The sequence below is a fragment of the Branchiostoma floridae genome, chromosome 10, assembly GCF_000003815.2.
Source record: "Branchiostoma floridae strain S238N-H82 chromosome 10, Bfl_VNyyK, whole genome shotgun sequence".
Lineage (NCBI taxonomy): Eukaryota > Metazoa > Chordata > Leptocardii > Amphioxiformes > Branchiostomatidae > Branchiostoma > Branchiostoma floridae.
Window position 1 is genome coordinate 10106171 of NC_049988.1, and position 27994 is coordinate 10134164.

Below are 27994 nucleotides of genomic sequence, written 5' to 3' on the forward strand. Positions count from 1 at the left end.
GTTCCAAACCAAGATTGCGGGACCAAAACGTATTACATAACAACAAAAAAACACAAAACGTAGAAAAAATAAGCATAGTTTGTGTGTATTTCTAAGAGCATATTTCTATCTTTCGTTTCAGCAAAAGGCCCGACCGGGCTCCGGTTTGGAAATGGTTCACCATAATTCACCAGTACGATTGATCGTGAAAATTATTAGAAATCATAACACTGCTGTAATTGACGTACAACTTGTGTAAACTTTGATTTTGATACGTTTTGTGTGACGTTGCAAGGAGAAACTAGTCTAGATCTCTAGTATACAGCACTTTTGGTTCGATTCAGGATACACATCATGCTTACGGTGACATTCCAAGGCTCCATCCCCAAGAAACCCGTCCTTGCATGCGCAGCCTACGACACCATTCCCCGTGACAATACAGTCAGCATTTGCATCGCATTGGGGAGGTTTGACTACACAGATTCTCGATGTAGCTGTAAGATAAAAATGGAAGTATTATCGAAAATGTCGTCAATTGTAACAGTATGAAGATTTTAGTTGATTAGCTTATTTGCATCACTTTACCCGGCCTGCAACAATTATGTTTTTGGCGACGCCTGATGGGCGAGCCTAATAGTATAGTGTGCGACCGTTTGTTACATTTAATGATGATAGATAAGATTTTCTAAATGTCATAATGTTTGAAGTTGTTCATTTATATCATTATTTACCCAGACTCCAGAGGTAACGGGTTCGAGACCGCTGATTTATCTCGATGTTGTGCTGTTGGGAAAGAGACTTAAAACGACTTTCCTCACTTCACTCACTACACGTGAAAATGAGTACCTAGCTTCGGTTAGGGCCGTCCTTCGGATAGGGCGTTAAATGGAGGTCATGTTTGAGGAGAGCCACACCTTCCTGGTGTGAGTGGTTCAACCCTTCAGTCCTATGGCCGCACATGGGCAATTACTGTCATATTGAGGTCACCTGAGTGGCGCCGAATGGCAGCCACTCCAGACCCTTGCGATTTAGGCTTGCTTATTGTAAGCTCCTCGCAACTCAGCCCCTGGCTGCGAAGTGATAGTAGTCGGCCCACCTAATACCTTACCTGTGCAGTTAACGCCGTCTCCTTCAAACCCATCGGTACAGTTGCAGGAGAACGCCCCGTCAGTGTTTGTGCAGGTCGCGTTGACATGGCACGGAGATGGAGACGCTGCACATTCGTCAATATCTGAAACCCAAACAACATACCTCATTCCTTGTCGTGGTCATGAGAAATACAATGAAATCTAAGCACAGTTGTTTTTACTTTTTTAAATTACTAGACTAAAGGAGATTTAGTCCTAAACGTATCGCGTCATCAGTGAAAGTTAGCTCAAAATTAAGCATTTGACTTCCTAAGAAAATCATTTACTACGGAAAAAATATTTTGACACAGTCTGGAGATGCATCATTTATAGCAACAATGCTAAATGATATAAAGTGACAAGCGGATGAATGGATTAAATCTGATTTTCATAACATTTTGTGCTGGGTGAAGAAGGCAACCTTGTTTGAGTAACATTGTAGATATCGTTACCTGTACAATTAGTCCCATCTCCTGTATAACCAGCCTTGCAGGTGCAGTCAAATGACCCCTCAGTGTTGGTGCAGTTTGCATTCAGATCACAGGTGGAGTTATCAGCACATTCGTTCACGTCTGAAATATCACAAATACTTTTACATCACACTTTCAGTTACTTAATGTAGCACCCCGTTAACGTGTGACACAGCAACATTACAGAATATATTCACTGAATGAAACCTGGAGATTCGCCTTCCTTCACTTAGATGTCTGGTGCAATGCGTCCTACTAGATTGTGTTTCCTGAAATGCAACAAGATAATGAAAGCTATACAATTTATACGCAAACCATTCAGTAGGCTGAAAGTAAAACTGACAGTAAGCTAAAGCGCAAAAACGCAACTGCCAATACAAGCAGTACAATTTCGAGGTACTCAGCTGACTCTGCCAGCGCATTGCCCCATGACTCATCAAGTGCCATTGTCAGGCAGCAGGGTTGATAAGCACTAGATTTCTAATTCATATATTTGCACATATAATACACATATTTGCAAAGCAAGATAAATCATCTAATGGCAATGAGGAACAATATGTACAGCTCAAGCAGTAGCCATCCAATAACCATGCGTTGCAACAGCTCCGAGTAACAGCTCCGTGCGTTGCAACAGTTATATCTAAGACTTGTCTTTCTTACCCGAGCAATTAAAGCCGTCCCCTTGGTAACCATCAAAACATTCACATATGTAGGAGCCATCGGTGTTAGTACAGGTCGCATTTGTGTCGCAGGGAGAATCCTGACATTCATCTGTGTCTGAAGGGGTTAGTCAATGGAGAAATGGCTCAGGAGGGAAGAAGAGCTTATAATACAATGAAATATGTTATACGAAAGAGCTCCTATTAGAAATATTTCTGCCATAAGGCGGGATCGGAAAATATAGTGACGCATCAAGTGCCAATTCTATTGCGTGGATCTAGCAAACCCAGTAAACTACAGTGGTCCTACAAACTAGTTGCCACATTGTCAGGCAGCAATGTTGATAAGCACCTGGTGATTTCTAATTCATACCATATTTCCAAAGCAAGATAAATCATCTAATGACAATGTGGAACAACATATGTACAGCTCAAGCAGTAGCAATCATTGATGATAATATCATGCGTTGCAACAGTTCCATGTAACAGCTCAATGCGTTGCAAGAGTCATATCTAAGACTTGTAATTCTTACCCGAGCAGTTAAAGCCGTCCCCTTGGTAACCATCAAAACATTGACATATGAAGGAGCCATCGGTGTTAGTACAGGTCGCATTTGTGTCGCAGGGAGAATCCTGACATTCATCTGTGTCTGAAGGGGTTAGTCAATGGAGAAATTTTCAGAAAGGAGGAAAATTTTATGATACAATGGAATATTTTATACGAAAGAGCTCCTATAAGAAACGTTCCTGCCATAAGGCGGGGGTCGGAAAATATAGTGATTCATCAAGCGCCAATCTATTGCGTGGATCTAGCAAACCCAGCAAAAGTGGTCATACAAACTAGTTACCACACTGTCAGGCAGCAATGTTGATAAGCACATGGTGATTTCTAATTCATACCATATTTCCAAAGCAAGATAAATCATCTAATGACAATGAGGAACAACATGTACCGCTCAAGCAGTAGCTATCCTAACCATGCGTAGCAACAGCTCCATGAAACAGCTCCGTGCTTTGCAACAACTCCAACAGCTCCGTGCGTTGCAACAGCTACATGTTACAGCTACGTGCGTTGCAACAGCTCTATGTAACAGCTCCACGCATTGCAACAGTCATATCTAAGACTTGTATTTCTTACCCGAGCAGTTAAAGCCGTCCCCTTGGTAACCATCAAAACATTCACATATGAAGGAGCCATCGGTGTTAGTACAGGTCGCATTTGTGTCGCAGGGAGAATCCTGACATTCAACTGTGTCTGAAGGGGTTAATCAGTGGAGAAATGGCTCAGGAAGGAGGAAAATTTCATAATACAATGAAATATGTTATATGAAAACATAAGAAGCATTTCTACCACATGGCGGGGTTGGAAAATATAAGGGTTATATCAACATTTCAATAAAGTACTATTTGTGATAATGGTGAAAGGCAGAAAGGATGTCAACATCCGGTCTAGTTACTACGTCTACTGTTGCCAGCAAAAATTGTGTTTTAAGTAAGCAAATACCTTGCCTGTATACCAAAATGCATACTTCTATGTAGCCACTATGTTTCTACGCAAAACAAGTGTTGTGTGCCAAAAGCTACACAGTTACGAACCACACTGGATACGGCCATGGATAAGAAGCTAACCACTTCTTCTGGCAGTAAATAGTAGACACACTGCAGCGACACCCATTACTGCCTTTATGAGACTTACACCAGACAAAGGGCAACAATGATACCCTGAATAATTAGTAATACCCTGTGCAATTTTCACCATCTCCATCATAGCCCACTAAGCAATCACAAGTGTAGGAACCAATTGTGTTGGTGCAGGTTGCATTGTCGTGGCAGCTCGTACTGTTCAAACATTCGTCAATGTCTGGAACGAAAACGACATCAACATGTTACCCTTCTAGTCCTATCTACAAGTTTAAGTTACTGTACAGTAAAACTGTGCGTTAAAGGGCCAACGAAAATCAATGGCGCCAGACAATTATGATCTCGCATCGATTCAGCTTAGCCAAGCGCTAAATAGCCTAATGACCTAATCCTACGCCCATGTGCATTTCTGCAGAAGCAATAGCTTGCCTGATGCCTAAATCCATCATCCACGCCAAACACTATGTGATTTAAAACACCGAAGAATATTTCCTTCAGCTGTAGCAGTCAAGTGTCGCCACACTGGAATGTGTCTCGTATCAACGTAGACTATTCTAGAAAATCATCAAGCAACAATGACTATTCTATAAGATATTGCTAGCAAATAAAAGGCAATCCGGTGCACGTTTTGAGGACAAGAAAGTACACCGTGCCAAGACAGCAACACGCGCAACTACGGGCAATGCGCAAACGAAGCAGCTCTACTCAAACTCTAACAAAATCATAAGCAAAGTAAATTCATCTGAACCTGTGCAGTTAAATCCGTCTCCTTTGTACCCATCTTGACACATACATGCGTAAGACCCGTCAGAGTTTGTACAGGTCGCATTTGCATGGCACGGATTGGCTAGGCACTCATCTAATTCAGCTGTATTAGAATGGGCCATCGCCTTCTCGCCAAAGAAAGAAAGATATTAAGATTTTGTACTACAAAATAACATTATCTATAAAAGTTATTGGTATTAGGTGTACTTCTTACCCGTGCAATTAAAACCATCCCCGTCATATCCCACTAAACAATCACAATCGAAAGAACCGATTGTGTTGGTGCAGGTTGCGTTGTCGTGGCAGGTGGTGGTGTTCAAACATTCGTCAATGTCTGCAAATAGAATCACTTATCATGTTGATGGACGTAATAACAACCGAATTTCAACCATAAGTTATAGTGGTAAAGCACGTCAAAGAACCAATGTAAATAAGTTCAAGACAACAATAATTCCTCTGAGATCAAAGCAAGCAAGCCAAGCAGTCGAAAAAAATATCATCATCTCGATGCCTATGGATGATCAGCACATTCTCCTAGAAACTACTGCCTACCGGGCGTTAAAAGCTTTGATCTCTAGATCTACTAATTACTACAACTAATCCCTCCAAAATGAAGCTGCAATGAGTAACTACCACCAGCATCTTGAGTAACAAATAAGCTGCAAGACAAGGGAATCAAGGATGTCTTCATTTTTGCTGACACTACTTCAGGGAATATTGATGGTATCAGCAGATTTAATTAAGCGCGCCATTTTTGAACGAAAGGAATTGCAAAGCTCTGAGAAGGCAAAGCAACATGAGCAACCACAGGCGCACTATACTCCCAACTGATATATCTGTGCAGCTCTGCTCTAACTCTAGCCAAATTGTACTTCAACGAAAAGTCGTCTGAACCTGTGCAGTTGACTCCATCTCCTTCGTACCCAACTTGACACGTACATATGTAAGACCCGTTTGTGTTCGTGCAACTCGCGTTAGCATGGCAAATGTCTGTCTGCTCGCACTCATCGATGTCTATAAGAGAGAAACGGTATTTCCAGTACAGTAACAGAATCATCAGCGCCACAAAGTACACCCTGTATGTATCGCTAAGTTAATATCGTCACTCTCCCGGATGGGTAGGTCGACATCTGGCACTCATCAGTGTCTATTATTATGTAAAATTGTTTGTGATATGAAAGGCAGCCGAACATACCATGTACCTGGGTCGAATAAAGGAGTAAAAAGAAGAAAACCTTTTGCAAAACAAGTATGCAAGACACATTTTGTAAGTATGTAGTTAAAAATGAATTGTCAAAGGTAGCGCTGATTTATGCTGATCATTCACTTGAACACACAGCATCTTGTGATTTGGGACACCACAATGTAAGAATAACAAGCTGTTTAATCTATGAACCAGAAGCAGTTGCATCAGCTAGCACAGATGTACTTCTTACCAGTGCAGTTGAATCCATTCCCTTCATACCCATCCATGCAGTGACATCTGAAAGACCCATGTGTGTTGGTACAGATCGCATTAGGGTCACAGGGAGAATCCCGGCATTCGCCTATGTCTGTATGCGGAGAGTAAAATGTAGAAAAATAAAGTCCCTCAAGCAAAAACACCGATAATGTAATGATCATTTCAGAAGCCCATTGCTGATTACCATAGATAGATGTAATGGTGCAAGTCTAAATACTTACACCATTACATCTATCTATGGTAATCTGTTTTTCCGAATAGCATCCAACCGTACCGAGCAATTGCAAGCAAAATGAATCGCATCGCAGGGCAGCAAAGACTATGTCACCAATAGATATGAGGATGGTACAAGCTCACATCTATGCTATTCTCCACTACTTATGTATGCGACCGATAGGTGTTGCTAAAAGCCAAAAACAAAAAGACCATCTTTGGCTATGCCCAGCAGAAAATTGATGGCTTGATATGGCATAGAAACTGCGATTCAGACCTATATCATAAATGAGCAACATATAAAACATTCGCAGTCGACAGCCCATCTACCATTAGCCAAAGATCAAACCTCACAATATAAATATATGTTCCAATGTGCCTAAGCTGCAGCCGCAAAACGACAAGCCTTATGTTAACCTGTGCAGTTGAACCCGTCTCCTTGGAAACCAAAGTCGCACGTGCATATGAAAGACCCGTCCGTATTGGCGCAGGTCGCGTTGTCATGACAAGGATTGGTCTGGCACTCATCCGTATCTTCAAAGAAAAGACATTGAAAGTCAATGATGTGTCCGTTACTTGAAAAAAAAACAGCAGCACTTCGTACTGCATCATTACATGTGTTCCCTCTCCTACTCACCCAGAGAGGATAGAACTGTTGAAAACATTTTATCATATCCAAACAACTACATATGATAATAAAACAAGATAAATGAATTGCTAAATCTACTTGGTATCAGCTGTACATCTTACCCGTGCAATTGAAGCCATCACCATCATAGCCCACTAAACAATCACAATCAAAAGAACCGATTGTGTTGGTGCAGGTTGCATTGTCGTGGCAGCTCGTGCTGTTCAAACATTCATCAATGTCTGTAAAGAAAACAGCCATCAAATTTGTGTAATGATAGCAAAATGTTATTCTTATATCTGAGTTGAAGTTGACTTCACCAGAGTCAAAGGTCCAGTGTAAGTCAAAGTTGCAAGAAAGCGATGATACCACAAGACAAAACCACAGCACGAAAAAATTTCATCTCAATCGGGTTGATCAGCGCATTCTCTAAGAAGCAATTGCCGACCGGCATTTTAAACTCTCATCTACGCCACAACTAATCTACGCGATTTGAAACTGTAAAGTGTACCCTTTTTTTAAGTAACAGCCAAGTGATAAAGCATGGGATGTCTTCTATTACGGGAAATAAGATGTGATCCAGCTCACCAATGTTGAATTTAATGAATTACACAGCTTTAAGAAAGCAACGAGCGCAACTACAGTACAACGAGTCAGTTTATAAAACTGTGCAGCTTTGCTCTAGCTCTAAGCAAATAATCATTTGAAACTTTGTCTGAACCTGTGCAGTTGACTCCGTCTCCTTCGTACCCAACATGACACGTGCATATGTAAGACCCGTTTGTGTTCGTGCAACTCGCGTTAGCATGGCAAAGATCGGTCTGCTGCTGGCACTCATCGATGTCTATGATTGTAAATGAAAAATACAACGTAATAAATTCTATCTTCATTATACATGTATGACAATCACATTTGAAATAATAAAAAAATAGTGCTGGGTTATACCGATCCATACTTTACAAGACTAGAAAACACGGGATCATTTGGCTCTGATACAAACTTATCTAAATCTGGTTGTGTATCGTACCCGTGCAGTTAAATCCATCCCCTTCATACCCATCAATGCAGTGACATCTGAAAGACCCATGTGTGTTGGTGCAGATCGCATTCGTGTCACAGGGAGAATTCCGGCATTCACCTATGTCTGTATGTGGAAAGTCAGTATGAAAAAGAAATACCTTCTAAAGGAAAAAAAATGGCCAGTAGACATAATGCAGACAAAACAAACGCCAATCGCTCTTGGTTTATGTATACGAAGAGTACCTTTCCTGTACAGAGCACAGCCTTGCAATACTATACTACACCACTACATCCAGGGCCAGGATTGGTGCAAAGAAGCAATTGCAACTGATACCCAACCATACCTAGCAGTTGTCTGTGCAGAGAACATGTTCCCAAGAGGTTGCGCGTTTCCTAGAGCTATGACATATATGTGGCGATCGCAACTATTGATACATGTAATAGACACACATTTCTAAAAGATATCTAAAAGAAACGAGCAGCGCAAAACTCAGAAGCAGAAGTTGCTGCAGACCATTGAGGATCACACCTTTATTAAAATCGACTTTTCAAAAGAGCAGGAGCTGAAAATAAACACCACAAATGATCATAACCTGTGCAGTTAAAACCGTCTCCTTCGTATCCAAAGTCGCACGTGCACGTGTAGGACCCGTCAGTGTTGGTGCAGGTCGCATTCTCGTGGCAAATCGTTGTGTTCAAACATTCGTCAATGTCTGTAAACATAACGAGCTATCAAGATAGTGTTCGTGGCCCTACTTAGCCGAAAATTGGAAGATACGGCAACGAAACTTCAATGCTGTTCATTGCCGTGTTCCAACACAACAAAGAGAATCTGTAGTCGTTAAACCATGCGCCTACAGGGAAAGTACACATAATTTTAGACTGATAACTTTTCAAAAGTGCGGAAGCTGTAAAAAAAGAGAAATGATCAGAACCTGTGCAGTTAAAACCGTCTCCTTCGTATCCAATGTCGCACGTGCATGTGTAGGACCCGTCAGTGTTGGTGCAGGTCGCATTCTCGTGGCAAATCGTTGAGTTCGAACATTCGTCAATGTCTGTAAAGAGAACAAGCTATCAAGATAATGGTCGTACGTATATACTGACAGCAAGATGCTATCCTTCTCTCTATAATGAGAGGTGGTTGAAAGGACTAGTGTAAACAAGCATGCGCAGCGTCTATGTCATCCAGGTCCAGGATTGGTGCAAACAAGCAACGGATATCCAACCATTACCAGCAGTTGCCTGTGCAGAGAACATATTCCCACTATGTTGTAGAGTGCTTCTGTGGCATCTATTGCAATGATAACTACTTATATATATGATCGACACGCATTTCTAAAATAGAGAGCTAACCGAAACAAAAAGAGCAAAGCATCGACTAAGCAAACCATGGAGAGATACGGCGATGGAACTGCAATGTTGTGCTCCAAATGCTACTGGGCAACACTAAGAATCCGCATACACCATATAGGCAGATAGGCAAAGAGAGCACACCCTATTCTAGACTGATACCTTTTCAAAAGTGCCGAAGCTGCAAAGAAAAGGCAAATGTTAAGAACCTGTGCAGTTAAAACCGTCTCCTTCGTATCCAAAGTCGCACGTGCACGCGTAGGACCCGTCTGTGTTGGTGCAGGTCGCATTTTCGTGGCATATCGTTGTGTTCAAACATTCGTCAATGTCTGGAAACAAAACGAGTTATCAAGATTATGGTCGTTATGACGGTAAAATGATATCCTTCTACTGAGAGGTGGAAAAAAAACTGTGGCCAATATTCATAATGTAGACAAACCAAAAGCCAATATCACCTGGTCTACGAAAAACCAGTAGAGAGTACAGCCTTACAACACTACAACACTACGTCTAGTTATTGCAAGTCCTGGATAGGTGCAAACAAGCAACTGACACCCAACCATAACCAGCAGCTGCCTGTGCAGAGAACAGGTACCCAACAGCAGGTTGCGCAATTCTTAGAACTATGACATGTATATGGCTATCTCAACTACTATTATATGTGATTGATACGCATTTCTAAAAGAAAGCTACAAGAAACAAGAAGCACAACTTTAGACTTTCTCTCTACTAAGCAGAAGTTGCAGCAGACCAATGAGAGATCACACTTTTTTCCTAGAAACAACTTTTCAAAAGTGCGGAAGCTGCAAAAAAGCAATGAATGATAAGGACCTGTGCAGTTAAAACCGTCTCCTTCGTATCGATATCCAAAGTCGCACGTGCACGTGTAGAACCCGTCAGTGTTGGTGCAGGTCGCATTTTCGTGACATATCGTTGTGTTCGAACATTCGTCAATGTCTGCAAAAATAACGAGCTATAAAGATAAGGTTCGTGGCCCTACTAAAAAACATAAGCCGAACATTGAAAGATACGGCAACGTAACTTCAATGCTTTTTATTGCCGTCTTCCAACACAACATAGAGAATCCGCAGTCGGTAAACAATGCGCCTACATGTAAGGAGAGCACACTTTTGTCTAGACTAATAACTTTTCAAAAGTGCGAAAGCTGCAAAAAACGATAAATGATCAGAACCTGTGCAATTAAAACCGTCTCCTTCGTATCCAAAGTCGCACGTGCACGTGTAAGACCCGTCAGTGTTGGTGCAGGTCGCATTCTCGTGGCATATCGTTGTGTTCGAACATTCGTCAATGTCTGCAAACAAAACGAGTTAGCAAGATAATGTTTGTACGTATATACAGGCAGCAAAATGCCATCCTTCTCTCAATAATGAGAGGTAGCTGAAAAGTGTGTTAAAGGAGTAGTGTAAACAAGCAGCGTCGATTTCATCCAGGGCAGGATTGCTGCAAACAAACGGACACCCTACCATAACCAGCAGTTGCCTGTGCAGAAAACATGTTCCCACCAGTTGTAGAGTGCTTCTGTGGCAAATATGGCAATGATAACTGCTTATATATGTGATTGACACGCATTTATACAATACAGAGCTAACCGAAACAACAAGAGCAAGGCATCGACCAAGCAGACCGTCAAGAGATACGGCAGTGAAACTGCAATGTTGTGCCTCAATGCGAATGCGCAACAGAAAGAATCCGCATGCACCTACGGACAAAGAGAGCACACCCTATTCTAGACTGATAACTTTTCAAAAGTGCCGAAGCTGCAAGGAAAAAGGCAAATATTAAGAACCTGTGCAGTTAAAACCGTCTCCTTCGTATCCAAAGTCGCACGTGCACGTGTAGGACCCGTCAGTGTTGGTGCAGGTCGCGTTCTCGTGACATATCGTTGTGTTCGAACATTCGTCAATGTCTGCAAAAAGAATGAGCTATCAAAAAAATGATCGTACTCACAGCAAAATGATATCCTTCTCGTTATAATGAGAGGAAGTTGACAAGTGCGTTCAATGAGTAGTGTAAATATGATATATAAGGCAGCTATGATTCCACAGCTTTTGACCCAGCTAAGTCGAACACCTCGCTTCAGCTCGAAGCCTAAGAAGCTGTACCAATCGAGTTGCAAGACAGAGGTATTTGGCTTTTCTGTTGAATACAACAGCAAAATAAAATGCAATCCATTGCACCAAAGCAAAAAAAAAGTACACCGATCCAAGAAAGCAGCACGCGCAGTTATAAGCAAACGCATCTTTAGTTTCAACTGAAAAAACTACGAAGCTCTACCTTAACTCTAGCCAAACTATAACTTAAAGTGGAATTTTGTGAACCTGTGCAGTTGAAGCCGTCTCCTTCGTACCCAACTTGACACGTACATATGTAAGACCCGTTTGTATTCGTACAACTCGCGTTAGCATGACATGGGTCGGTCTGCTCGCACTCATCGATGTCTATAGGGAAAAATACAAAGAGACAAATGGTGTTTCCAGTTCTTAAATCGTCAGTGACACAAAGTACATCCTGTATGTAGCACTAAGTTGCTATCGTCCTTTCCCACTCTTTCAGAAAAGAAAAAAATGTTGAAACGTTGGTCGCCCAAAAAAACTCGGCATTGTATGCGCTTCTTACCCGTGCAATTGAAGCCATTCCCGTCATACCCATCTAAGCACTCGCACACGAAAGATCCGTCGGTATTAGCACAGTTTGCATACACGTCGCAAGGGGAAGTCAGGCATTCATTTCGGTCTGTATAGAAAAATTGCAAACAGGAGCATATGTTCGTGAGAAAAAGACTGTAATTGTTCTTGTAGCCACTTGAGCGGAACATACTCGTCATGATGTCTGTACAGCACATATATCTACAGCACTACAAACAAAAACGAATTTGCCATTGTTGCGGTTCTACTACTAACAGGAGCATACAGATAATGGTGCCCTGAAAAGTAAAGTTTTGTAGTAACCTGTACAGTTGAAGCCATCTCCATCATAGCCCACTACACAATCACACGTGAAGGAACCGATTGTGTTGGTGCAGGTTGCGTTTTTGTGGCAAGTTGTCGTGTTTAGACATTCATTTATGTCTGAAAGGAAAACGATCCGTCAACGTGATGAACTTTGTAACAGATTAAAACGCCGGAAAGTGCATATGTAAAAAGATTGCTTAATACTGACAGCCATAGCTATCATCAAGAAATAAATCCTTCCATGATGTCTATACAAAGGTGAAGAAGCATCTAATGCAGGTTGGACTCAAAAAAATAATATCTAAGCGCAATCTCAAAGACTTAATCTTGAGACAATTAATATCATGATAAAGACATAGTGACCTGTACAGTTGATGCCGTCGCCTGTATAGCCCACTACACAATCACACGTGAAGGAACCAATTGTGTTGGTGCAGGTTGCGTTGTCGTGGCAAGTTGTTGTGTTGAGACATTCATTAATGTCTGCAAGGAAACGACAAGCAGTCAAAATGATAAACTTTGTAACAGATACAAGGACGCCGGAAGGCGGAAAGCCATCGTCACAAAGCTCCATTACCTTGCCGAATAGTTATAACGTTACAGTACAAGAAATAAACCCTTCCGTGATGTCTATGCATGTAACGCTGACTGGGCCTAAAGAGATCATACCTATGCGCCACCAAAATGAGTTTATTAGTTTAATGCTCACTAGAGCGAGGCACAATTTAACCAGATAATAACCTGTACAGTTGATGCCATCTCCATCATAGCCCACTACACAATCACACGTGAAGGAACCGATTGTGTTGGTGCAGGTTGCGTTGTCGTGGCAAGTTGTTGTATTCAAACATTCATTAATGTCTGAAAAGAAAGTGAGCCATCAAGCGAATGCACTTGAGTCTATGCGGAGCTTAATGCAAAACACCTTTCATTCCAAACCCAGCCGCAATGACAAGCATAATGCAAAAAAACATCTAATCTAAATTTCCCCAACATAACCAATATTGTTCCTCTCTCTCAAACACAATCTACTAGAGGCAATAACAAGCAGAATCTATGCAACTGCAAACTACACCTGCAAACCACCTGCTCCGAAACTAATAGATAAAGCATCTTGGCATTTCTTTGCCAACCTTTGCCAGAACATTGATTTGTACTGCAGAAGAGGAAAGAAACCTACTATGCTACTGCTACCAATGGTAGAAAGGACACACTTCCAAGCAAACAAGGCCTACAGTATATAAAGCAGACACTACAAGTATGCAACCATACCCTAAATCTGACCAATAGAGCAACGACAAATCGTATGAACCTGTACAATTGAAACCGTCTCCCTCAAATGCAACATCGCAAGCGCACATGAAAGACCCATCCGTGTTGGTGCAGGTCGCGTTGGAATCACAGGGGTATCGCTGGCACTCATTTATATCTACAAATGAAAGAAATGATTCTTTAAAAAGTTGTACAGTTTTAGTTACTGAAAGAAACAATAGAGAATAGTTATAGTTAGATTGCATACAGTGTGGGGTCTGCTGAGGAAAACGTCCTGGAATGAAAGTAGATTGATATTTACCCAAGGACCAATAAATGTAACGTTACCATATGAATTTTAGAACGTAATGTTGTTCTCCCCGTGCAATTCAGTAGCAATGATTAAGTCCCCATGTCTAAGTCACACATTTGATATAGAACCTTTTGGGGCAACAAAGGTAAAGTAACAGGACTAATGATAAGACCTATACAACAGTCGTTATGGGTTATCAAAGCTAGATATCAACCTGTACAGTTGACGCCGTCCCCGGCATATCCGACCAGACAATCACACGTGAAAGAACCGAGTGTGTTGGTGCAGGTTGCGTTGTCGTGGCAAGTTGTATCGTTTAAACATTCGTTAATGTCTGTAAAGAGAGTGAGCCACCAAACTTATGAACACAATGACACCTGTATGTAGCACTTGCTGTATACATGGGATTGGAGTGGAGGCAAGCCACAAAGCTTTTGTGAATTAAGCGTAAATATGTCATTGCGAATGCTCAACAGGTCATACCCAGCAGCTGACATTGATGGCTAAGCAAAATAGAATTCCCCAAAGCAATTGCATGCCTACGTTAGAACTCGCAACGATGCCAAAATACCGCTACCAGGGAGTTTTTAATAAGGTTTTATTGAAACCTCCTTCTCGCTACTAATCTATACTTCTAGCTAAGCAAGCAGTTCTCTACCCGCTATACATGTGCATGAAGCAACTGCACCTCGCAATCAGGGAATAAACCTAAAATATAGACATTCAATGAAACAGTATCTAGGCAGCCCTAGGCGAAGAAAAAAGAATCCAGCCATTCAGTAATGACAAATCGTATGAACCTGTGCAGTTGAGCCCGTCCCCTTCGTACCCAGCTTGGCACATACATATGAAAGACCCGTCAGTGTTGGTGCAGGTCGCGTTGACATCACAAGGGTTGTACAGGCATTCATCTATGTCTATAAGAATATAAAGCGAGCTTTAAGTCAAACACCATATTGAAGATGGGGTACTGCAAGAAAACATGATTGTTATCAAAGTTTCATGATGACCTTTTACCCGTCTATGTCTGTTTACTTGAATGATCTTGAAGCATGAAAGATGTTAAAGAATCAACAAAGAACTGCACTACTAAAATGCTTATGACATCATTTACAGCATGGCTTCATATGAAATACAGAAATAGAGGCATGTATGTAATTACATGAAAGGATAACTACATAGAAGGAAATAACTCAAGCACCGATTTTGCAATGGATGTACCACATCAAGCCACATCAATGACCTTCCATTCCCCAACAGGGCTAAGGGCTATAAGGGCTAAGACAGGTGCTCTAAAAAATTCTGTAGTATAACCTGTGCAGTTGATGCCGTCTCCATCATAGCCCACAACACAATCACACGTGAAGGAACCGATTGTGTTGGTGCAGGTTGCGTTATCGTGGCAAGTTGTTGTGTTTAGACATTCATCTATGTCTGAAAGGAACATCGATCTATCAATATTAATGTGTGGACTTTGCGACAACTGAGTTTACTATTTGCAGCGGTGCAGATGCAAGTAAGGACGAAGAATCAACTCAGAGCTCTCAGCTATCATCTGAAAGCTCACCAAAGTCGACCATGACCAGTTGTAAGAAATTTGCTTCATCGTGATGCCTATGCAGAAGTAGACTGAAGCAAATACTAAACTCAGATAAGGAAATCCATGCGACTGAAAGCTAGGAACTAACAAGATAGGATTTGACTATCCCTTCCCAGCATCATTGCCATTGAAGAGCATTGTTACGGCAAAGATAGACATCTACCCTACTGGCAATGACCACATGTCCAAGAGGACAAAACCTTTCACTACAGCGAAAGGTAGCAGAGTCTCAATGAAGTAATATACGGCTATATAAAGCTACAGTCTACACCCAAGCTCCAGCCAAATCGCAACGGAAAAGGTGTGAACCTGTGCAGTTGAAACCGTCTCCGTCGAAGCCATATTCGCACATGCATGCGTAAGACCCGTCAGTGTTGGTGCAGGTCGCATTGGCATGACATAAGTCGGTGACGTTCTGGCACTCATCTATGTCTATTGGGATGAAAACAAAGCTTCGAAGTGTGTATTGTACTGTTGTGCTAATAGACAACAATTCGCACCAAAATATATTTCACTGTTAAAGGTGCACTCTCACTGCACTTGGGGCACCGGTGCGGCACTGCGGGGTTCGTTCACTGCGGCACTGTTTTGTTATTTTCGCGACTTTTAATAATTTAGATATTGCGTAATACACAAGAGTATGACTTTAGAAGACAATAGAATACCAAAAAAAAAACGAAAGAAAATTCGTTCTTTATCTCTGAAATTCGTTGAGTCATCTACGAACCCCGCAGTGCCGCACCGGTGCCGCAAGTGCAGTCAGAGTCCAGTTTAAACGAAAATAATCTACCACACAATGGTAAGATAGCGCTGTTGAAAAGATCTTGGAGCAAAAAATCATACACCAACTCCCTCTGCTACAAGCAAGGAAACGAAGATTCATATCAAACGAAGGCGTCTTAGCCGGTTTTGATAATACGTCTTACCCGTGCAATTGAAGCCATCCCCCTCATACCCACTCACACATTCGCACGTAAAAGACCCGTCGGTGTTGGTACAGGTAGCATTGTCGTCGCAAGGATACAAATCGCATTCGTCTATGTCTGTGAAATAAATGTAAAGAGATACTGGAATTTGTGAAGACCACTGTTAGACGAAAATAATCTGCCACACAACGGTAAGATTGCTGTTGAAAACATTCTTGAGCAAAAATATGAGGGTTTCATTGCGAAGCAGATTAGTAAGTTTAATATCGACTTTTTACCCGTGCAATTGAATCCATCCCCGCTGTAGCCGTCCAAACATTGGCATATAAAGGACCCGTCCGTGTTAGTGCAGTTCGCGTAGATGTCGCAGGGTGAACTCTGGCATTCATCTATGTCTGTGTAAGGAAAATTTCTCATGACATAATTTACTATTTAAGGCTTGCATGCCACAGATGTAAAGAAATTGAGAGATACCCACAACCATTTAGGAAAGCAAGAACAATTTGGTAAAACACGAGTAGTGTCTTATGTCTATGTAACATCTTTGGCCCATTGCATGGGGGACTAAGAAGGTAAAGACATCATGTTTATCGTCTTTTCTACAAAACCTACACATAAGAAGGGCTAAGAAAGGAGCTGTGAATGATTCAATAGTAACCTGTGCAGTTGATGCCATCTCCATCATAGCCCACTACACAATCACACGTGAAGGAACCGATTGTGTTGGTGCAGGTTGCGTTGTCGTGGCAAGTTGTCTTGTTAAGACATTCGTTAATGTCTGCATGCAAAGAAACGATATGTCAATGTGGGGAACGTTATAACAGAGATGTAGTCTTAAATCATTAGTAGGAGTTGTGCTGATACATGATAGGTCAAAAAACGATTCAAATACAATGGTGCTGAGCAGCTAGCTAAAAGCTCTCGTACCATGACGAGGACTTTTAACAGTGCACCAAATCATGATCTCTACAGAAGTGCTGAAGCAAATACTAATTGGACTCTAAGCTCCCATCCATGTGCAAACTAAGGCACTTTCAAGCGTCTGTTGTTGAATAGAAAGGTAGCTAAGAGTCAACGTTCGAGGACCTAACGTTGTTTTACATATTTCCTCCGTTGCTACAGCAGAATGCAGACATCTAATCTACTGGTGACTTCCAAGAGGGGAAAAATTCACGACACCCAAAGGTAGCAGGATCTACAATATGTGACAGTATCAAGGATCTAGCCAAATGACAACGAAAAATTATATGAACCTGTACAATTGGACCCATCTCCTTGGAAGCCAACATTGCACATGCATGTGTACGACCCGTCTGTGTTGGTACAGGTCGCGTTGGCATGGCAAGGGTCATACAGACACTCATCTTCGTCTGAAACAGAAAATTAGATATTAAAGACCTGTATACTTTACATGGAGAGTCGACCGCGAATGCTACTACGCGCCGCACTGCATTCATCCATTCCCTCTGCTACCACCCGAAAAGAATTCGAAGATTTACTTATTTATTTATTGAAAATGACAACAAGTCATTACACTGGGCCAGCCTAGGCAGTCTATTCAAGCTGATGACGGCTGACCCACAAAGATACAACAAACAAATCTAAATTACACATATGTACATAATAGGCCACATAGGCTACGTAAGCTATGAGGAGCAGATGGAAGGTGCTGTAAATCGGTTTGTTGATGTTAAAAATGAATGCAGAGCGTCTGAGAGTTTTTGGTTTGTAGCAAAGTTTTAATGAAGATTTACATTAAACGAATTTTGATTGTGTGTCTTACCTGTGCAATTGAAGCCATTCCCCTCATAGCCGCTCACACACTCGCACGTAAAAGACCCGTCGGTGTTAGTGCAGGTAGCATTTTCGTCGCAAGGATACACATCGCATTCGTCTATGTCTGTGAAATAAATGTAAAAAGATATAAATTGGAGGGTGGAGTAAAGCAATCCATTCAGCATGTCATTGTGGTTGAAATTCATTTGTCAATTTGTCCCAAATTACTTGTATGCTATTAATTCCTTCACAATCGCAGGCATTTTGTTTTTACATTTTTTTTCTAAATCAGGTTCGTAGGGCCTGATGTTACCATCATGAAGATGAAGAGCGGCCCATAGCGATCACTGCAGCAGAATCTCTTCTCCCTAAGTCAGAAACATCAATCTTAGGCAAGCTTGACTTCACTGACTCAATTGTCGCTTAGAACAAAATTTCTCTATCTAAATCTACTTGGAGAAAATAAAGATTGAGACCAAGCGCTATACTGGTAGCACAATGAATAAATCTGTAGTAACCTGTACAGTTGAGGCCGTCTCCGGCATAACCCACTAAACATTGGCAATAGTAAGATCCGTCCGTATTGACACAGGTCGCATTGTCGTGGCAAGTCGTGTTCAAACACTCGTTGATATCTGCAAAGAGAATGAACTTTCAGGTTAATGAACGCATTGGTAGCATTTAGGGCATTGGGGGCCTTTCTTTCGCAACCATAAAGCCACACTAACTACGAAAAGAAAACCGAAAATACCAACAAAGTATCTAAATATTTGCAAAGGTTAACAAAGAAGGCAACCAATAAATGCAACATGTACAAGTTAAAACTTATTAAAACCATTGTATATAAACTGTTACAATGACAAATCTTGCTAACCTGTGCAGTTGAATCCGTCTCCTTCGTATCCCACTTGGCACGCACACATGTAGGAACCGATCGTGTTGGTGCAGTTTGCGTTTGTATGACACGGACTCGTCTGACACTCGTCTTCATCTGTGATAAAATAGATATTAGAGATTGAGATTTTTAAGTTGCTTGGAGATGGTTAGCAACGGGCCATGCTGTATCCTATTGCGTTGATAGTTTCAGGTTGATACGTCTCTGTACAAAGAGATTTCTACAACCCTTGCTTTACTTGCTAACGACGTTTCGGTGACCGTTTGTCACCTTCCTCAGTGCAATTCTGACTGGTTCATATTGTACTGTATATATATATAAATACTTAACGTTTGTGACCGCATCTGTAGGGTATACATGGCAAATGCGTTTCATGACACTGGCAAAAATCGGCATAAGTTACTGTTCGAAATCATATGGACTTTCATATATGTACTCCTTACCTGTGCAGTTGAAGCCGTCCCCTTCGTACCCTACAATGCATTGGCACGTGAAGGAGCCGTTGGTGTTTGTGCAGTTTGCATTGATGTCGCAAGGATCGCTCAGGCACTCGTCTATCTCTGTAAGGAAAACATTTGGATTAAAACGGTATAATCATAGTACGTAACAAGTGGTGAGAATGTTCACCATTTCAGACAAGAAGTAAACTCAAGATTGAATTTTTCTTAAAAAGCAATGACCAACCTGTACAGTTCAAGCCGTCGCCCTGGTAACCATCAAAACATTCGCAAGAGTAGTTCAGTTCATCTATGTTTGTGCAGTTTGCCTTTGGATCACAGGGGGAGCTCCGGCACGGGTCAAAAACTGTCAGAGTGAAAGGAAAATACAAAGAAATAATAATCCATTGATAGGAATTTGTTGTTTTTTAGGAAGTTTTTTTAATCATTTCAACATGCTATAAATATGATGGAAGCTCGAAGAGGTTGGGTAGGAGGAGCTTACTGTATTCACAGATAAATCGATGATCGTCTAAGCAGTCGTCAGTCCACCAGTCCCAACGTGGTGTCAAGCCAGTAGCCATCAGGACGCAGTCCTGGCCAGCCTCGTTAGCAAAGTCTGCAGGGAAGCGGTGGAATGATCCTAGGGGACTTCCGTCTGAGTACACAAACACTCCCTCGGCCATGATGTCCTCTAAGCCTGTTGGCAAGAAAACATTATTTTATACATATCCCATATTTACTACAATCCAGCTCCTACTCTCTAACCTTGCATGGTTACACAGTTCATCTGAAAAATGTTTTCCAATAATGAGAGTATCTTGCATACCTATCCAGAAACTGACTGACTGGTTGATGTACGTCAGGATGTGGTTCAGAAGGAACTGGTGAGTCTCGTTGTTCATGACTCGGATCAGACGTCCGTCATATTGGGAACAAAGATTCTCCGCACCCGCGTAGTCTGTTGAAATGTTGCTGAAGAGGTAACAGCTTCTGTTGAACGGCACATAGGCTGACAGGCCGGGACATGCTGAAAGGAAAAAGATTAAGATGTAGAACTTTTATAAATGGCTGGTGTCTTGGGATTTGTTATCATCAGCAACGATGGTTAACGTTCAACTACCATTTTATATCATCTGTTAAATGTAAAAACTTGTACAGTTCTTGTATCTAGTCGTACCCTATGCAGAGTAACGAAACAGTATTGAGCTATACTATTGAGGCTACTCACTGAATGGTGTCGCCGTTGAGGATGGCACTGTGATTACGGTTGTAGCATTCGTTGCGACTGTGGTTGGTGCTGCCGTAGTTGTGGTTGGCACTGCAACAGATGTAGAAACAAATGGAGTATAATTAGCACCTTCAAATATGCTATAATTTTCTTGTTACAAACGCTTTTGAGGTATTTATATTTCAGCCATACCATAGGTATGGTGAAATATATTGTATTCGTAATGTTTCTTTCTTTCTTTCTTTCTCCTGTCAAATCTTCAAATCGAATCAACTCCGCCATTTTTTAACTGATTGACTTGAAATTTGGCACAAAGGTAGAGTAAGCCAATACCCTCAGGTGTTTTTTTCATTTTTTTCATATCTGCCTTTAAAATGATTTTATTGAGGTTATTGTCAATTTTTATGTATATTTCGGGCTCCTGTACCCTGGTACTACAGCCGAATGACATGAAATTTGATACAGAGGTGCCTTGATCATATGCTCACCTAGATTCAATAACAGTTTTGGCATACGGTACAACAAAATGCTTAATTTTGCGATTTTTGGCCATTTTTTGACCAAAAAAGGACATTTTTGGCCCCTGTAGCCTCGTTTTACAACCGAATGATCTGAAATTTGGTATAAAAGTGCTCTGCAATTATGTGCACATAAATTCAATAAAAGTTTTCCCATACGGTACAACAAAATGCTTAATTTTGCGATTTTTTTACCAAAAAAGGACATTTTTGTCTCCTGTAGCCTCGTTTTACAACCAAATGATCTGAAATTTGGTATAAAAGTGCCCTTCAATTATGTGCACATAAATTCAATAAAAGTTTTCCCATACGGTACAACAAAATACTTAATTTTGCGATTTTTGGCCATTTTTTGACCAAAAAAGGACATTTTTGGCTCCTGTAGCCTCGTTTTACAACCAAATGATCTGAAATTTGGTATAAAAGTGCCCTTCAATTATGTGCACATAAATTAAATAAAAGTTTTCCCATACGGTACAACAAATGCTTAATTTTGCGATTTTATGGCCATTTTTTGACAAAATTTTGACATTTTTGGCTCCTGTTCCCTCGATTTACAACCTAATGACCCGTAAATTGGTAAAGGGGTGCTCTAGATATTTATTCAAATGACCCATGTATATTTTTTGGCATGGACCACTTTAAAATGATATATTTGGGGGTTTTTTGGTCATTTTTGAATGGCCAAAGGGGTCAACGACCTCAAGGCCTATTGTTGCATGAGGGAGATGGCTGAAATATGCTGTATTTGCTCTCAAGCAAATGTCGGCCTTTCTAGTTTTAAAGAACAATTTTATGACAAATACATTGTCTGAAGTGTCAAAGTTTGCTTGTTTCGCACAGATAAACATCTTATATCGCTCAATTCGTATAACATTTTGAAAGACCGAATAAGTCATTGGTATAGAAAGGATTTCAATGATCTTACCATATTCGCAGATGTACCGGTAGTCTGGATCGGAGCACCTCTGAGGAACCCAGTCCCAGGGTTGAGTCAGTCCCTTGGCCATCAGCACACAGTCCCTGTCGTCCTGGTTATGCAGGGTTAGATTCGACCAGCGGTTGAAAGATCCTAAGGCAGTTCCATCCGAGTAGTTGAATTGTCCTTCTACCACCCTGTCATCTAGACCTGCAGAATATGCCAATCATGTGGTGTCACCAACTCATAACTGCTGCATTTTAAGTAATTTATGTTTTCTTTCATTCCTCCATATTATCATAATGTGCCAAATTATATGATCGATCATCGACGATCTGTTCTAAGCTCATACTTTAAAAAAATACATCTCAACATGTCATATGTAGACACTTTCCAAGTCAAAATAATCCATTAGAATGTTTCTTTCACTTCTTCAGAAATATGCATGTCCCCTATTGGCTTGTACATCATAGTTACGTTGATTTGATTGATTGATTGACTGCATGATTCTTACCTATCCAATAACTCGTTGCTTGATCTGTGTAGGTTTCAATGTAGTCGACGAAGAATAGGTGAGTTTCGCTGTCAAAGACCCTGGCCAGACGACCGCTGTTGTCTCTACAGTCCTGCTCGGCGCCCGGGTAGTCAGTCGTGGTGTTGCCGAACAGATAACAGTTGTCCCCGAAGGGCACATAGCCATCTAAACCTGGGCATGCTGCAAGTTGGGATATAAATGTCAGGCTGCAGCGAATTACTGCTATAATTTGTAACTATTTTCGACAATGCTACTGCATGAGAAATCTTTAAGAGGACAAACATTTATCGGAGTGAAATTTCCTCATTAGCACAACGTCATTATGACTTACATAAAGAATCACCCTTCCTTCCTTCGTCATGTATAACAAGTTACAGCTTAGAGTAAGCTTTTAGAATAGAGTAGACATATTCTATACTGTTCTACACTATTTGTGGGTTTTTCTCCTTTCCAGTTACCTGCAATTAGCCCTCGGGCATGAATTTGCAATAAAGTATCATTGTATGCCCAGACAATTACATGAATATCTGTGCCATCTATAGCAAATGCGTTTGTGACTGTTTGCTGGGATAATGATTTAAACCAGTACTGGTAAAAAAAGGCGTTCTTCACTTACGATTGGGTTCACAATGCGTTCCGTTGCCGAGGAAGTCGTCCATACATGTACAGGTGAACCCCTCATATGTTTCCTGACATGTAGCGTTTTCAGAACAGTTGTGTGTGCCGTCCAAGCACTCCTCAGGGGCGACGTCGATGGCACTTTCTATGGAAAGAAATGGTAGGACAATATTTTTTTAACGAATTTGCTCAGTGCAAGGCCATTGACCACTTCTTGGCACTGAACTACGCTCACTGTGGCAGCATCTCTTCTCCCTAAGTCAGAATATATATACTGTCGTTGCATGTAATGTTGCATAATCGTGATGTGAGGGAACAAGGCTTCCAATAACCTCTGACGGCTTGTTGATGTCAAACTTGTCACACGTGCATAGAGTCACATGTCACAGTCACAATTGGGCCAGATACCTGAAGAGGACCGAGTAGTTCGGTCGAAAATTCGGGGGGTGGGGGTGGGGGGCTATTTTTGTTAAATGGAGAACACAGATTAACTATAACGTTACAGTTATTATGTATTTGTAACTCATTGCATAACGATATGATGACATTTGTAGAGAAATACAGAGTACTGGTCGCTTACACATAAACTCCTACAAAAAAACTGCGAATATGATAAAACCACTGACGAACCATTGTCTCCAACAAGAGTTCGATTGGCGTCGAGAGTTAAGTTCCCGAGTTCAGTCATGTTCATGACCATGTCTTTCAGCATAGGCACGTCCGGTTCTGTGACATTGAACTCTACACCGACGACCACGCTTCCCTCTCTGCAATACACATGTGAAAATGTTTCAGACGTTGGATATAGGAGAATTTTTTTTCACACAACCAGCAGGTACTTACACTGCTTACGTTTCGATATCTCTCAGACACCTTCGTCAGAACCTCTAACTGGAGTTCTGGCGATCTGGATAAGAAAGTCACATTTGGGATTGTTTTCTCACCACAAAAGCTACATATAGCGGTGAGAAGCAGAACTCCAGTTAGAAGCTCTGACGAGGTGTCTGAGAGACATCGAAACGTAAGCAATGTAGGTAGAGAACAGCTACTTGCAACTCTTGTCACGTTTCTTGAAATGTCTTTACAAAAAAAGCACACTCATTACAGAATTACAAAAACATAGACGTTATATCTGGACCCACATACAGGCATCATATATGTGCCACCCGTATATATGCGGGCTCAGCACGTGTCACACAGCGTAGAAATACATGGTTTTGCCGGGAATTGCTGGCATGCAGCTAGATATTGAACTTCTAGGAGGATTATTACTTTAACTAAAGTCGTTCTACCTGTGGAATTGCCATATAGGGAGCTATAATAGGCGATTGCCATGATGTAAGAATGAAAGAAGAAGAATGGATACTTACCGCACGTATACTATGTTGATGCTGACGAGTATGTTTGTAGCGCCTCGGGTGATAAAACTGAAGAGATTCCACAACTGTAAAATAATCATGGCGGTGTAACCTTTGTTAGAACTGATTATGCAGTCACTAAATGTGCATTTATTTTATACTTAAAAGTATACCTCAACGATATATGGTGTTTGAACAGTGCTAAGAGGACAAAAGTCTGACTGTAGATATACTTGGGATACACTCAATTTCAAGGCCATTGGAACGTTTAGAGCAAAGAAAAGCTAAAACCTCTGTGAAAGACTGAGTAACGGAGGATATATGTATATAGCACCCGAAATATGGAAATAACAAAAGCTATAGCTATAGTATGACTGAGTTCGAACCACAATGCAACTTTCAGAGAGCTCAGTATTTACATTCAGAGCATATTTGTTCATTTACAACACATTAGCACCCAAACGTACTGACAGCTTACACGGGTACAGAGGTGAAATTGAAAGCCCTTTTATCACTTACCAATCGTAGGATGTACCGTAATAGAGCTGCCTCCCTGGCCGGATTTGTGTGTACATCAGCATACTCGGGGTTTATTATCACAATTGAGATGTAAACGAGAACCAATCCTGTAAAAATATCAAATGCACATGTTCCAAAAAATGCATTACATGTATTTTGTTGTATATAACGAACTTAACATGAACTAATTCAAGAAAAGCAACGGATGGTCTTAACTGTCGGTACCATAGCCATCAACGTATTACAGTCGTGGATGTACATGCATATATGTGCTGTATAACGTACAACACTCAGCAGTCTAGTGACAAATGTACGATGTATATGTATCTAGGGGGGTGTTAAAATGTCTATGGATGTATTTTATCATTTGATTAATATCGATATATAATACGAAGCTGGTGTGTTACGCCGAACGGTGGTTATACCGGCTATATAGATACAGATACAGATATTCATTGAAGCATAGTTCTACTGAATTAAAACAGATTAGTCACAACATTAAACTTACTGTTGCATTCACGGCCATCCCCATGAAAGTTTGGCCTACAAGTACAGTTGTGATTTCTCCCTGGCCGGTTGTCACAGTCAGCATTTGCGTGGCAAGTGTGGTTTCCCATCACACATTCGTTCTCTACACAACATCACAATTTTAGAGCAAGGTTAATGAAGACAACGTATTAAATTATAGAAGGATTCCACCTGGGAAAAGTTTAACCTATGAAGTACTCAATAAATACTTAAGCCATTGTAGAGCTGTAAATTACAAGGGAACATACCTTCACATGCTGTGCCGTTGAACTCATAGCCATGACTACACTCACAGGTGTATCTATTTGAATTTCCGCGTGGGACACAGTCTTCGTTCACGCTACAGTTGTGTTGGCCGCTGTCGCAAGGATGGGGAGTTGGTGTAGTTCCTCCTTCAGTGGTTGTTGAAACAGTCGTTGCAACCGTCGTTGTAGTGGTGGTAGTGGTTGGCGCGGTAGTGGTAACCATGGTTGTTACGGCAGAAGTTGTGATTGTCGGGGCGATAGTCGTGTCAATTGTAGTGATACCAACTGTTGTATTGGGGGCTGCAATTGTCAAGTTCATAAGTTAAATTTCCTTTTAATAGTGACCGTATTTTTCTATAATACTTACGCTTTTAATTATGTACAGTGAAAAACGCTACACTGCTAGCCTCCATAGCAGGCTCTCTAGGGCCTTTTTTTCTCATAATACACTTTTGCTGCCGGCAGTCAGAAAAGGCCAGCAATCAGCGACCTAGTACAAAAAGAAATGGCCAGCAAAAGTGTATTATTATGAGCCAAAAAAGGCCCTAGAGAGCCTGCTATGGAGGCTACTACACTACAGTGTTGATGTAAAGCTGCTCTGTTTCGTTCTGTACTTTAGAACAAACACTATTCAAATTCCTGAATATTGTAGAATAAACTTATTGCATCACCCATCAAGCTGGCCATGCATCGTATGACGCTTTTTTTCTAAAATGAAGTGTTACACAAATTCTGATCTATACAGGTCAATACAATAATACTAAATAGTGGAAGGCACTATTGAAGGGACACTTTTCTGTACCTGCAGTAGCCTCTACCGTCTGAGTGGGAGCCCGCAAGGTTGAAGCAGCAGGCGTTGTTGTCTGGGCCTCCGTGGGTGGACCAGTCGTTGCTTCTATACAAATCATGAAATTATGTAGAGAAATGTCATTGCATTAAGTCAAATTAAAACTCTGTACACTTACGTGGTCGCAAAAGGGACTATTAAACATTGTCCCTCCTTTAACATTCGTAGTGTATATGTATTTTCTTCGATGCAGTACCATCACATTTACCATTTGATACATTTGAAATCTTATGACACCCTGTTATTTTTCCTACAACACCTTGATATCGTGCAAACTGATACTACATTGTGCCTACTTATCCTATACTATACTAAAGAATCAAATTGCATTCCGCTACCCATTGAGACGCAAATTCATAGCAAATACATAATTCTATTACAGCGTTGAAAACTAGCATTTGACTACTATCAACCACTATATGTGAAAAACAAAGCACCCAAATATAATAATAAAACAGACAGTACCATTCAGGACAGACCACGGGACCGCCGTACCAGTACCTACAGCTCAAATGCGCAACTCTAGGGCAAATTATTCACCACCTATTTAGCCATTTTCTCTAGCCTATTTAATCTGATAGAGACGACTGCCGAACATCATTTCAGTTGGTTCGCCCTCTATCTACGAGCCCGTACACAATAGCAGACTATTACTTCTATGCCTAAGGTCTTGCACAGCGATTGTCTATTTCAGCTAAGCCACAAGCGCTGGAATGCGGAAATTCTGCAAGCGCAACAGGGTATATGTATACAATGCAGAAGCGTTGTTTTGTTTTTTAGGAAAAGAAAAGAAAATGTGATGTGACAGATGCGTTGTGTGTAGATGAATCTTGAAGATATGAACAATAAGTCTTCATAGCATTTGCTTCTTGCAGTGGAAGACATCATCTGAAACCACACATCATGTAAAACATATACTATTATCTATAATATTTTACAGTTCTGTGTAGGATACATTAGCCAGGTTGTATGGTTGTTAATAGATTGTTGCAATAAATTTTACCATGTACGGTTGTCAAGCAAAGTTCTTTCATTCACTCAATATGAAATGTTGCAAAACATTAACAAAACACAAAGTTATGAAAAGGCCGTACTTTGATACAAGTCAAAGGTAAATACCCAAGCATGACACATAGAATGGACATATCGATAAAACGAAACATATCATTCGTACGTTAAATAGACACCATTC

General features: G+C 41.0%; 2 protein-coding genes and 1 long non-coding RNA gene across 3 annotated transcripts in view; all 3 read right to left on the reverse strand.

Moving 5' to 3' along the window:
* Nucleotides 1–15100, reverse strand: part of LOC118424348 (fibrillin-1-like) — a 27200-nt gene extending 12100 nt beyond the window's left edge. Inside the window, exons 1-27 of the mRNA XM_035832896.1 lie at nt 15094–15100; nt 14651–14767; nt 14065–14184; nt 13599–13715; nt 13028–13147; nt 12650–12769; nt 12284–12403; nt 11952–12068; nt 11654–11773; nt 11122–11241; nt 10507–10626; nt 10146–10271; nt 9524–9643; nt 8900–9019; nt 8558–8677; nt 7972–8088; nt 7666–7788; nt 7067–7186; nt 6734–6850; nt 6078–6194; nt 5536–5655; nt 4856–4975; nt 4625–4741; nt 3968–4096; nt 1559–1678; nt 1088–1210; nt 342–473 (exon numbers count right to left, since the gene is read on the reverse strand). Coding sequence (XP_035688789.1) covers nt 342–473; nt 1088–1210; nt 1559–1678; nt 3968–4096; nt 4625–4741; nt 4856–4975; nt 5536–5655; nt 6078–6194; nt 6734–6850; nt 7067–7186; nt 7666–7788; nt 7972–8088; nt 8558–8677; nt 8900–9019; nt 9524–9643; nt 10146–10271; nt 10507–10626; nt 11122–11241; nt 11654–11773; nt 11952–12068; nt 12284–12403; nt 12650–12769; nt 13028–13147; nt 13599–13715; nt 14065–14184; nt 14651–14767; nt 15094–15100 — 3139 coding nt within the window. The remainder of the gene's footprint in view (nt 1–341; nt 474–1087; nt 1211–1558; nt 1679–3967; nt 4097–4624; nt 4742–4855; nt 4976–5535; nt 5656–6077; nt 6195–6733; nt 6851–7066; nt 7187–7665; nt 7789–7971; nt 8089–8557; nt 8678–8899; nt 9020–9523; nt 9644–10145; nt 10272–10506; nt 10627–11121; nt 11242–11653; nt 11774–11951; nt 12069–12283; nt 12404–12649; nt 12770–13027; nt 13148–13598; nt 13716–14064; nt 14185–14650; nt 14768–15093) is intronic.
* Nucleotides 2237–3488, reverse strand: LOC118424104. Its single transcript, XR_004832171.1, has 3 exons — nt 3374–3488; nt 2769–2885; nt 2237–2353 (listed from the first exon to the last, which is right to left on the reverse strand). It is a non-coding gene; the product is annotated as an uncharacterized LOC118424104 (long non-coding RNA).
* Nucleotides 15101–17218: 2118 nt separating the features above from the next.
* LOC118424349 lies at nt 17219–27780 on the reverse strand. The gene is made up of 19 exons (XM_035832897.1): nt 26758–27780; nt 25959–26255; nt 25691–25813; nt 25183–25289; nt 24676–24749; nt 23936–24072; nt 23304–23450; nt 22667–22867; nt 22162–22362; nt 20716–20805; nt 20314–20514; nt 19990–20184; nt 19732–19851; nt 19491–19607; nt 19027–19143; nt 18671–18787; nt 18160–18276; nt 17664–17746; nt 17219–17233 (listed from the first exon to the last, which is right to left on the reverse strand). The coding sequence occupies exons 1-19, from the start codon at nt 26861–26863 to the stop codon at nt 17219–17221; spliced, it is 2565 nt and encodes an 854-aa protein (XP_035688790.1). The 5' UTR covers nt 26864–27780.
* Nucleotides 27781–27994: the final 214 nt, after the last annotated feature.

Bases quoted from the DNA above. Each gene is read 5' to 3' on its own strand.
- LOC118424349 (XM_035832897.1), bottom strand. From the start codon at position 26,863: ATGATTTGTATAGAAGCAACGACTGGTCCACCCACGGAGGCCCAGACA. The intron at 23,451-23,935 runs GTTCGTCAGTGG...TTCTTTCCATAG, and splicing joins AACTCTTGTTGGAGACAATG to AAAGTGCCATCGACGTCGCC. The intron at 18,277-18,670 runs GTTACTACAGAT...TTTATTTCACAG, and splicing joins AGACGGCCTCAACTGTACAG to ACATAGACGAATGCGATGTG.